Below are 12,958 nucleotides of genomic sequence, written 5' to 3' on the forward strand. Positions count from 1 at the left end.
CTAGTGAGAAGGAGTTAATATTGGCATATCACTTAATGCAATATGAAATAGTATATATATACAATATTTATACCCAATATAATTACTTGTAGGCTACATTAAACACCCAACACTGCAAAATCAAAGAAATCAATTGCATTTATGTCCAACATCTTTCCACAATGAACACTCCTTATTATAGGAAAGCTAGCGCCTCTGCCATTTCGTTACTGCTAGTTTCACCATAAACAATATCAGATGTGAAACGCCTTATCATTATGGCACTGCCATCAAAGTTTGTGTAACATTTTCCATTCAGCAGCCTGTCCGTTTGTATTCGCAAAATCGTTTCCAAAATCTCAGTCTGCATTTTGTTTCGTGTTTATTTTCACTGCAGTAAGTAATAAAAAAATCCTCTCTACTACTGCATTACTGACAGGGATGCAGAGACATGTTAAAGCATAGCTAGCAAGGTCTTTGAAATGGGCATGATGTAAAACGCTACACCAAAACTTTTCACTGTTGCTAGGGATAACCAAAAGAACTATGAAAACCAAAAGAAAAAAAGGCCAAACAAATGCCAATCGGGAAACTAAAAAAGGCCAAAAAAAGGCCAAGCGGCCAAACAAAAATTGTCCAGCCAAACACTTTTCAAAAAGGCCAAATTTCTGACATTTGGCCGTAAAAAGGCCAATCTGGCAACCCTGGGCAGTTTACGCAGGGCAACTTCTTCTACCAGTTACCACATGTTTCCCAAAATTTCTTTATGAGTATGGGAAACATACCATAACTTTTCTCCACTCTATCCTGTTTTATGTAACTTCTTCCCTCTCTGAGTCATTCCTTTATGACATCACACTTTCTATTAATTGTCTTGAGACTTCATAATTTAAAAGCTTGAGAAACTTTTCACATCATGAATTTGGTAAAGTTTAAATCGCCCTGGTTGCAAGTGTTAATAACTTAATAAAATTGTATGCATGTTTTTGTTTTCTTGTAAAACTAAGAAAAAAATGTAGAAGGCTATGTACGGTATATTTAGCCCATGGCGACCTTTATACACAGGCCATGGCAACGTGCAGCTTAAAATTTGACTGAAGACCGATCTGTTAGTAGTGAATATCGCGAGTATAAGTTGATAGTTTCAGTTGATATTTGTGCTGTTTTTACCATTCAAATAACGGAATAGACTTTGGCACTTGTACTGGAAATCCAAAAAGCGTCTGGCAACACCAGTATATCGGAAAATATTGTCATTTTGTCAACATAATTTTAGGAGATTTGCAGTGATTTGGGATTCAGTGATAACACTTTGGCAATTTAAATTATCATTTAAAAGGAATATAAAGTGAATTTAGCTTAAACTTCAGAATTGAAAATACATCGGCCTTTAGTCAGCCCTCCAGTTCGTACGTTGTCAAGGCCTGTGTATACAGACCGCCATGATTTAGCCTAATCATATCCTTGCCTTTTTTTACTTTTTTCTAAATTCGTGCAGTCACAATTCAGGAAACAGCTCGATGACTAATTATAGTCTTTCGCTGCTTCCTGTCTGTTGTTAAATATATTTGTACAGGTTTATATTTGTAACGTATACTATTTTCGCAACCAGACAAAATAAAAGTTTATTCCCTCTCTAACCAATCCATGGGCCCATGGCATTCGGCATGTATTGTAATGATGTAATGTTCCATTTTCGCGCCATTTCAATCAGAGTTGCCAAATTGTAAAAAATATGAAACAGGGTGACATATTTTATTTACTTAATAAGATTACCATAACAAAGGCTTTATAAAACATAGCTAAACATAAGCATAAAGTTAGCACCTAAACCTTACACAACCTCACAACATTTTACAACACAGGGAAGATAATTTATTATTCTTATTTTTTTTGTTTTGTTTTATTATCTTTATCCTGCATTGCAGGAAAGCGGACTTGAGCGCTATGCATCGGTGTACGCCTTCCGACGTACACCTGACCCACGCTGCAGCCGACGGCAATGTCTGTTTCCGGTTGTCTACTCTACTTATGACTGAAATTTGGTACTACCCATTACTCGAAATCGATCACTGGGTAGAGGCAATTATCGTGAAGTTTCTTGCCTAGAGAAACAACAGCAAGTGCGGGTGGCTGGAGTCGAACATGCAGGCTCTCGACTGCGAGCCCAACGCGCTAACCACTCGGCCACTGCTGCCGACTAATTTTTATTTGCATCAGACTAATAAGTCCATATTAATTATCATACATGCAAAAAGACAAAAACAAAAAATACAAGAATAATCATAATAACCGTCACCAAAACACCAACAAGAGTGTAGCGCCTGCGGCTTAATTTTCTAATGTTTCCTTGCGTCTTCTTGCTGTTGGGAAACCTGTGTTTGTGAGGAATTTAAAACGTTGGCTAGAATTTGGGCGTTTCCTTAAAAATTTGTACCGCTTATTAGAGTTTAATACACATATACGTAGTTTTAACGTTGTGCATCTGCCGTAGCCTATGCTGTATTGTTTGGAGCACTGAGCTTCCCTTAAATCAACCGTCTAGCGCAGCGTTTCTTAACCGGGGGTGCTGGAATAGACTGTAGGCAGGCCCGTAACTAGGGGGGGCGCAGGGGGGGCGAAGCCCCCCCTGCAAAAATGCTGGCACCCCCTGGAAAAAATTGTGTTAATTAGCTCTGTTCGCTGACTTTTCAGTTTTATACTCAATTTTCTTGTGTTATTTAATTGTAAACATTGTGTGTTTAAGGGTGTGGTAGAATGTTGTCTCTAAAACAAAGTTTGCCTAATTTTAAACGAAACTGCATTAAAAGAGCGAGTTTTGCCAATACCAAACATTCAAATATCTCAGCCAGGAATTAGCAACAAGAAAACATAGAGACTTAGCTTTATTACCTAAAAATGCCCTAGAAAACATGATCTTATCCTTTTGCTATGCCACCGGACAGCACCATTTTACAGGAATATTTATACCCACATGTTTGTTGAAAATGCTTTCAGAATGCACCAAATTCAAAGTAATTTTTCAAAAATTTCTGGGGGAGGCCCCCCAGACCCCCCGCTGCTGGGTGTCGCCTTTGGCGAAGACGCCGTCAGTCTTTGCCCGTCAGCCGTCAACCCCCACCCCCTTTCAAAATTCCTGGCTACGCCACTGACTGGTTCTATGATAAACTAGTTTAATGTAAACGTTGTATTAGGCCTACGATTAATGTTCTTGCGTAAATATACCCACATTGTGTACAAACGTCGTTTTCGTACATGATACGGAAAGTAAAAGTTGGGCCCCCTCTAGAATACTTTTTGCCCCCCCTGCTGCTCCAAGCTAGTTACGGGCCTGACTGTAAGGGGTGCTAAATGCATGCAATATAGGCTAATACCAAAAGATGCCATTTTACTTTTCTGCATTTTTTTCATCTTTCTGCCAGTATCAGCAGTTGTCATATGTGTCACGGTTTCTTTCTATCTCCGCAGCAAAGATGGTCCCTATGCGTGGATCGAAATGGAAATTAGAAGACGATGCTGAAATGGCAAAATTTTTTCAAGACTTCAAAAGAGCAGACCGCAAAATTTTGTATCAACAATATTTGACCGAAATGCAGCCCAATTAAACTATTTTGGTCTCAAAAAGTGATGTTTTTTTGTTGATATTTAATGATAATTAACTGTCAGTGACGTAGCCCAGTAAACCTATCAATTCTAACTTATTTTTAACTGCTTGCCTGTTCTTGTAACTAAAATAATACTGTTTTGAAATGGATGGTTTTTCCCTGTTGCTTATGGCTACGTCTCCGACTCGCAAATTATTTCCTGTGCTATTATGCTTTGCGTTTGTCTTCGTGCTTAAAATTTCAACACTTAATTAAATGACTGTTTTTATGGTTGTCATATCATGTGAAGGCAGCAAGTCAGACTGGGTCAACACAAAAGGGTAAACTAACCTAACGCTTTAACCATCTGAGCTTCACAGCCTATATTGGTTGAGCTTTACAGAGTGTTAGCTTATGCTAATCGTACGAATCACTCGATTTACAAACAAATGACAAGTGTTTGCACGCGGTTAGCTATACTTTTTCACTGTGCCACTCTCGGCCCTGCTGGAGATGCTAACCTGACAGACCTCAACGATGACACCCTTCACTGGCTGCAACGATTGGAAGGAATCGCATAAACTGCCGTTTCATAAGCAGGAAGCTATACTTTTCATCACTACATCTTTGCTCAAAAAAACACTCAGTATATTTTCTATACAATCTTTAATTTTTGAAAAACATAGCTCGCATCTTCCACTGGTATATATCTTGACTAAAAGAACGCTGCAATAGTTTTAGTAGTTATAAATATTGATACTCTGCACTCTTGTGATCGCTTCCATTTAATAAACTGAACAGAACAAAATTGCTTGCACTTTATCTTTCGCTGGAATTCTGCATTCTTGCTTGGAGTGGTCTATAAAAACAAGTTTGTGTAAATGGTGAAACATAATTATACGATGTAATAACAAGCAGGTCAAATTTTATTGTGCTACACACAGCCAACAAACAAATTTCTATAGGTTTGAACACTGCGTGTTGCTTTATCTAATTCGGGTGCGCATTGTCTAATGCGGGCACGCATTATCTAATGCGTCCGGATGCATTTCCAAAATCGATATGTAATGCGCACTGCTACACTTCAATGCGCCATTCCTTATGTTGATGGCTGTTTCGGCTAAAACATTTATGAAGGTCTAAGGAGATGGAATGGAGCAAAAAAAAACAACAACCTTTGGAAATCACTTTTGAGGTTTGTTTTGGCAGCAGTTGTAAGTGCGCATTTGCTGGTTTGGCTACACCAAGAAGTTTAGGATTTTCAGGGGAAATCCATATTTTTCCATCTCTACTGTTGCCAACCTTCTTGAAGTATGTATGTAGTAAGGCATCATCATTCACAACTTCAACAATGTTAGCAAAGTACCAGTGTTATTCGCTTCCTTCAATCCAGATGGCAGCTACGAACTCACCAACTTAAAGGGGCAGTAAACCCCAAACCATACTTTTCGATTTTTTTCTTTGTAAGTGCTCTAGAGATGTATAATAAGTGGTTGTCGTTGAAATTTTTCCTTAATTTCATTGCGTTTCCTTTGTAGGGCCGTTTTAGTTAGCCCTTAGTTTCAGAGCGACGCGTGCTCACTGAACCGTACCATAATCGGACGTGACGTCATAACGGTACAAGCTGCTCGTATGTTCACGCAAGATGCATTTGAAATGCAGAGTAAGAGATCGCTTATGGTGTCGTTTCCAGCAAATGCAATGAACTATTTATGTCGATTTTAAGCAGCTTAGTAGTTGATAAAATGAACACCGAAAGCAACTAGCTTCAGGCAAGCACCATATTAGTTTATAAAGAACTAGGAACATTTTCTCAAGAACTCTGATAGGTATACTTTAGTGTACAAGTACAAAAATCACTCTCTCTATGCACACGGCAAAGCTTTTCTTGAAGCAGACTTTGAATTGTGACTTCTTTTTATTTCAAATCAGGATAATTTAAATCCAACATATTTTCTATGTTCACTTGAAAATTTCGACCTAATAGCCGAAACAACGCATGACGGCAGAGGCACACGGATTGAATGACAAAGGTAACCCCAGATCCACCGAACAAATTGTCTGTAGACAATGTGCCTATAACGTATTTAAAAGCAACTTTTGGTTACATGAATATAATACAACATGATTGCCCACGTTTAGGTATTGCATTTGCTACATCATTTAAGACGGGTTTTGGTTAGAAAACCGTGAAAAATAAGATGCAATTGCATCAGAAACATCTGGATGCAAACGTCTAAGCATAAATGCATGGAAAGAGGTGTGCTTTCCCATTCTTCTCGGTGTTCTGCCAATGTTTCCCTTTCACACAATGCAATCTTCAAAAGGCTCTTGGCATGATCTTTAAAAAAGATAATGCATTTTAAATCAATAAAAATGTATGGTAGTCACAATGATTGCTGCACACATTTCACTTTAACGCACATGCTTATCCAGTCAACGAAATCAGTCCTTTTTACATTGATTCAACGTTTTGCAAACGTTGAATCAATGTAAAAATGACGAATTTTGCGTCAAATAAATGAATAATAAAATGACAAAATTTGCGTCAAATCCGTCATTTTTACATTGTTTCAACGTCTGCAAAACGTTGAATCAATGTAAAAATGATTGATTTTGCTGACTGGGTAATCACATACTACAACTACACAGTACACATATTATAAAGTAGCAGTTTTGGAATATTGCTAATTTCATAAAATTATGGTGTATAGATAACTTATGGTAAGTGGGGTTTTCTTTGATCGTTTTTAGAGAATAGCCTCATTCCTTATGCTTTGCTTTCGGATAGCTAACCCGAAACCTAGCGGTAGACCTGCTGCTATTCTTGTTGGAATGAATAGCAGTTACAAGTTGTCTATGCATAGTATGGGTGAATCTCCCAACCGCGATTTTTTTTTTTGAAGCACGAAATGTTTTTCATCACCCACTCTTTAATTCTGAAGATATATTATTTTGGTGGTAATCCACTTCTAGCTACTTGCGTCTACCTTACAAAACAATTTATTTCAGGCGAAAACTCCATCAACTTCGGATAGACGGAACAAAAGCGTCACATGGGGGAAGCATTTTCGAGGAAGGGGAAAAATCCCTAATGCGTAAATGCGCAGTTGGGGAAATTCGTGGATACAACAAATCTTTCAATTGCACGTTTATTTCGTAATAAATTTGCTTCCATTTGACATGGTTAGCTCCTGCATACCTACTGATTATTTTCACATAGTTTCATTTGAAAAAAAGAACAAACCTTGGCGTAATGGATCCCGAAAACGATGTTGGTCGGTAGGAAAATATGCATAAATTTCCTCGGATCCGCAATTTTCCTAATTTTTATTTATTTAGTGAAAAAATATCAATCCAAAGATTTTAAAGACTTGAGAACACAATAGCAGAGTTAACATTACTCATCAATTGATTGATTGAATGTTTATCCTCGGACTGGGAAAGCTTCTTGCAGAGCTTAATCCTGGCAGTTTCGCATACTTGCAGAGGCTTTGAATCACTGACACAGGCCCGGTCACCGAGATTGGCAGAGAGAAGTTTCCGATTGTTGAAGTCATGTTGCTGGGAATTATTCCATCCAGTAGTTGCCGCTGAATGGAGAGAAGTCGTGAACGTGCGACGTGCGTTGCTCAAGCGCACATCCCGAGAGTCGAACCAGCACCGCTTGATCTTGAAGCTTCTTCGTTCCAGAAGTCACGCGCTAACCAACAGAGCTATCGGGCGGACGCCACTACACAACGCAACAGTGGAAAAAAGAAATTTATTAAAGAAATTAAAATGAACAACACAGCATAAGAAAAACAATCAATCAAAATCAATCAATCAAAAACAATCAATCAAAATCAAGCAATCAATCAAAAACGGTGTCCGACGTTTTCTTCGTAAACAGTTCTTCGTAAAGCAATTGTTCGTAAGCAACTTTTCGTAAAACAATTCTTCGTAAAGTTAATTCTTTGTAAAACAATTCCTCCCAAAGCATTTATTCGTGCATGCATGCAACTTCCTCACTTTTTCTATGACCTGATCAAAACGGATATATTTATATAGTCAGGAAGAACAGCTCATACGACGAAGAAGAAAACGGATATGACAAAAGAAGGGTTGCCAGGTCCACTTATGGAAAAAATGCCAAACAACTAAACAAAAAATGCCAAATGACCTAAAAAAAATGCCAAATAGGCAAATCGGAGCAAAATCAAAGGTTTCTTCATTAATAAATAATGGAATTGGTAAAAAATGGGTAAAACTGCAAAAAAGCTCAGCCTACACTTGCTGCTATTGCACAACCTAGCTATCTTCATTCTTGAGAGTACCGTATTCTTCAGAAAAACAATTTTGAAAAAATGCCTAACAGGATTTTTTTCATGCCAAACAACATAAAAAAATTTCAAATTTATGAAATTTGGCATTACAAATGCCAACCTGGCATCCCTGGAAAAAAGCATGGTCGCTATTGCGCAGTGGTAAAATTGCTCTAACCGCGCTTCTTGCTATCGCTATGTAGTGGTTGCTGTTTCGAACTTTATTTGCCGCAAGGTGGTAGAGTATTCTTTTCTGATTTCATTAATCTTTCAATGGTCATTGTAGGTTCACTAGAAGAGATTTAACAGCAAAGTTAGTGCAGACGGTCAGAAAGTTTTAATTTTTTTAGGGAAAGGGTTTTGGGACTAGGCCAAACATTTGCTGATTGCTAAAATCTGAAAAGCGGTTTTGGCCTAATTTTTAGTGCAGATATAGGGATAGCAATCTTCTTGCCTGTGCCATTTCAGTTTTTGAGTTTGAACAAATATTAGCCTGTTTATTTTGAAATTCGTGATTGGGGTAATTTTACCAAAAATTCGCGGTATATAAAAGAAATGCAGTTACAAGTTATCTATGCATAGTATAAAAGAAATGCAGACCAAAAGGATGTTTGCACTCACAAGCCAATAAAAACTTATCTTTTATTACATCTATTATAACAAATCCGTAACAAAAATGTTGACCAATAATAGGCCTTCCCATCCCGCCCCGTTAGCTCAGTGGTTACGCGCCCGGCTCAAGTTCGACTCTCGGAGTGTGCGCTTGAGCAACGCACTTTCAGGACTGCTTCCCATTCAGTGGCACCTAGTGAATTCTCCGGCAACAACACTTCAACAATCGAAAAACTTCAACTTTGCTAATCTCGGTAACCAGCCCTGTGTCAAGAGCCTCCACAAGTATGCGAAACTACCAGGAATAACCAATCAAGGCTTTGCCAGTCCGAGGATAAAGATTCAAAACCAACCAAGACACAAGCAGTTTTACAAATGAAACTCATTTTGGCAGCATGATTCTCAAAAGCAGCAAGCAATGTATGATGTATGAGGGGACGACATCATCGCCACCCGTTATTTCATATGTTAGTTTATTATAGAGTTAAAATTTCTTACCTTTTGCCACACTCCTTGGCTTCATGGCATCCTTTTGACAAACAAACACGAAAATCCGATATGTTGTATTGTGTTGCGGCATAACAAATAACGATTTTTGTTTGGCTTGACCCATCAGAATACCAGGACAACTATGAACACAAAAAGCACATTACAAAACAGCACAATACAACTCAAGATTACAAGACAGTAGGCTAATAAAGAAAACTCACATTTATGTACTGTTACATTACCGTTGCATATCGTGCTAGCCAGTAAATGAAATAAACACCAGTTTGTCAAGGACTTGTTTTTGTTAATATACCTGGTGAGTTATAGATGGGTCATTTTAAAATTACATGTAGCTAGGATAGGAATCGCTATGCCAGCAGGCAGCAACTAAAATGTAATAGGCTTAGCCGGAAGATATTCTAAATTATATGAAAAACAATTTCTCAAGGATGGTACAGTACGGGTGCAACCTAATTCGTACCCTGAACAGTTCGGACCCTCAGTTCGTACCCTGAAAAGATCGAGAGAAAAAATTAAAAAAAGCCGAAGTCGCTGATCGGAGTTTCCGCAAACAAACTCGAAGGTTAGGGTTAGCGGAAACCGCGGAACTGCGGAAAAATATTTGCGGAAACTGCGATCAGCGAGGGTTAGAGCAGAGCATAGATTACTCGATGATTAGAGTTAGGGTTAGCCGAAACTGCAATTAGCAAAACTGCTGAAAAATGTTTGCGGAAACTGTGATCAGCGAGGGTTAGGGTTAGAGCATAGATTGCTCTATAGTTCGGGTAAAGGTTAGCGGAAACTGCGGAAAAATGTTTGCGGAAACTGCGATCAGCGAGGGTTAGGGTTAGAGCATAGATTGCTCTATAGTTAGGGTTAGGGTAAAAGTTAGCGGAAACTGCGGAAAAATGTTTTCGGAAACTGCGATCAGCGAGGGTTAGGGTTAGAGCATAGATTAATCTATGGTTAGAGTTAGGGTAAAGGTTAGCGGAAACTGCGGTCAGCGGAATCTACGGAAAATGTTTGCGGAAACTGCGATCAGCGAGGGTTAGGGTTAGAGCATAGATTAGCCTATGCTGGTTAAGGTTAGCGGAAACTGCGATCAGCGACTACGACTTTGTGCTATCTTTCTCTCGATCTTTTCAGGGGGAAAATTTTAAAATGTTTGCGGAAACTGCGATCAGCGACTTCCGCTTTTTTTAATTTTTTCTTTCGATCTTTTTAGGGTACGAACTGAGGGTCCGAACTGTTCAGGGTACGAACTAGGTTGCATCCGTACAGTACTCCCCATTCCCCAATTTATGTACGGTATGGTACTTTATAACAAACATGTAGTAACATTATTGTTAACTCAAAATTACTTCAAGAACTTGACGTTTCCTGACAGCCGGTCGTATGGATGGATTGGAATTTTGTTGTGGAGTTGTCTCCCCACTGGACCTTGACTCCAAAGGTTGCAGAGTTGTTGAAATGGATTTTTTTGAAAAAAATTGAAGGGCATGCATTGCGGTTTAATGCTGTGTGGCAAGTCCCATGTTAAATTGAAGATTTTGAAAATCTGTTTCCTTGAAATGGAGTCGGCATTCTTATGCTGGTCTCTGTTGCTCCTGGCCATACTCTTGTGGTGTTTACAAACTTGTCCCATTTCAATTTTCTTGTATGAAGAACCACCAGATGAACACTGAACAGTCATACACAACACATCGACTTGTCATGATGAGTATAAAACTGTAACAGGTTTAGCTTAATCTATTCAAGTAAGGTATGGCACTGGGAAAGCATGTACCGTATATTGAGGTAGGCTAGGCATATTAGTTTAGCCTGTCTGATAGGCCTACAAACATGTCTGATAGTACACAAACATGACTAAAGATGAAAAATAAATAAATTTAAGCCCCTACAACCCTTGACTGTCTAAACCTCTTGTTACTAAATCCCATCAAAACCATTCTGTAGCACTGAAGCAAAATAATCGCATTTGCTTGTTTCCTGCAAACAGTGCAAGGCCTAGTGTAAATGTGTAGTATGGTCTCTAAAATGATGTAATCTAGTATCAAAGCTACAATAAACTAAATCTGAGCTAAAATTTTTACTTGTGATAATCTTATCTACTGCTGCAACGCTTCAAACCTTATCTGCAGCTGCACTCAACACCTTAAACCAGCAAAATGTTTTTGCCAAAGTCTGGTTATGACGTCACGTAAGCAAATATTTTATTTTGACAACAGTTGAGGCGGCGTGTGTTCGAATTGCAAAACCAAAACTTTGTTTTAAGATTGCGCGAGAACAAATGGGTACTTTTTCATAAAAACAAGTGCAACGTGTTTTTGAATATCCCCTTTATGTATTTCAACTCTCAATTTGCATTTGAAAATGGGGTTGTCTGCCCCTTTAATAGGCTGGTGCTGCAGAATCAGATTCCTGGTCATTTGGTGTGGAGCTTGAATTTGCCTCTGTGAGCAAATACATAGCAGAAAGTACACTTTGGAGGTCTGACATTGTTATAGTATAGTTGCACATGAACGTGAATTATCTAACTAGCTGATAAGGTTGTTGGCGTAGTCTTCAAATCTGGAATTTTTATAGTCTCCTTTCAGTCGGAATATTGAAGCACTTGATTTTAGGGACGAGGCATGTCTTCTTTGCATAGCGAACTTCAGTGCAAAGTCTTTTGTTCTTTATGTGATCTGTTACAGCAGTAGCGTAGCCAGGAATTTTGAAAGGGGGGGGGTTTGACCACCCAACGGCGGGGGGTCTCCCCCAGAAAATCTTGAAAAATTACTTTGAATTTGGTGCATTCTGAGAGCATTTTCAACAAAAATGTGGGTACGAATATTCCTGTAAAATGGTGCTGTCCGGTAGCATAGCAAAAGGATAAGATCATGTTTTCTTCGGCATTTTTCGGAAAGAAAGCTAAGTCTCTGTGTTTTCTTGTTGCTAATTCCTGGCTGAGATGTTTAAATGTTTTGTATTGGCAAAACTCACTCTTTTAATGCAATTTTGTTTAAAATTAGGCATTTTTTTTAGACTGAAAGCATCATTCTCAATATCGTGATGTCACACGCGTGCCAAAGGGGGGGGGGGGGGTTGTAACCCCCAAAACCCCCCCTTGGCTACGCCACTGTGTTACAGCATCGCTTTGAAGGTAAGCACTCACTTCCTCAGAAGTGGTGAAAGGCCCTGGTGGATTTTGCACTTTCAGGAAATCTAAATCAGCAAGTTTACTTTGCTCTGCTCTGATATTAAGAGCTTCTTTTTCAGAGTAACCTTTTTCTTCATAAGCTTTCATCTTTTCATTCCATTGCAGTCTAATTTTTTTGCTGTCTTGTTTGTACTGGTTTTTCCCATTTCTTTTTGTCAATCTTCTGAATATTTTCAAGTAAATCCGTGCTTTTATTGAGAACTACACTTCTGGAGACTGATCAAGATTTCTTTTACCATAAATATTTATGTTGTAGTTCACTAATCTGGCACTACGTTCTTCACCTAGGTTGTGAACTGGCAGATTATCCAGTTTCTGTAGGTCATCCTCACTTGCCGATCCAATTTTCAACAGCGATCCTGTGTCCTCATTTGCAGCAGGACCAAAACCAAACAGAGACCCTTTTTGAGTTGTCAAGCCTTTTGCAAAAGGTTGAAGGATTAGAGCAAGCAAGCTCTTAACTTTGTTATTACAGTGTTCTTGCAAGCAAACATCAATTGAGCTGAGAATTATTGGTTTAGGTAAAGTCGATTTAAACATATCAATTGACGAAAAAGAAATAACACACTCTGATGTTTGCGGGAAATGGTGTGCCTGAAGCACAGTCAAGTCAGGCATATATGACTCATGCAAAAATATTGCAACGTTATCATAGCTTATTAATCTAAAATTTTAGGCCTATTTCCAACTCATTAAGGCCAATTATTGCCAAATTTTCGATTTTGCACCATCCATCGCGGTAGGCTAAATGGGTCATTTTGGGCCAAAATGGGCTTGTACGGGCCAAA

At 38.6% G+C, this 12,958-nt stretch overlaps 1 protein-coding gene across 1 annotated transcript; it reads right to left on the minus strand.

Annotated features, from left to right (window-relative positions):
• Nucleotides 1–5,254: 5,254 nt before the first annotated feature.
• Nucleotides 5,255–10,729, minus strand: LOC145777603 (uncharacterized). The gene is made up of 3 exons (XM_082589028.1): nucleotides 10,330–10,729; nucleotides 8,978–9,108; nucleotides 5,255–5,904 (listed from the first exon to the last, which is right to left on the minus strand). Exons 1-3 carry the CDS (start codon nucleotides 10,659–10,661, stop codon nucleotides 5,723–5,725), a joined length of 645 nt encoding a protein of 214 aa, XP_082445154.1. The 5' UTR covers nucleotides 10,662–10,729; the 3' UTR covers nucleotides 5,255–5,722.
• Nucleotides 10,730–12,958: the final 2,229 nt, after the last annotated feature.

Source organism: Aplidium turbinatum, chromosome 9 (genome assembly GCF_918807975.1).
Source record: "Aplidium turbinatum chromosome 9, kaAplTurb1.1, whole genome shotgun sequence".
NCBI classification, from domain to species: Eukaryota; Metazoa; Chordata; class Ascidiacea; order Aplousobranchia; family Polyclinidae; genus Aplidium; species Aplidium turbinatum.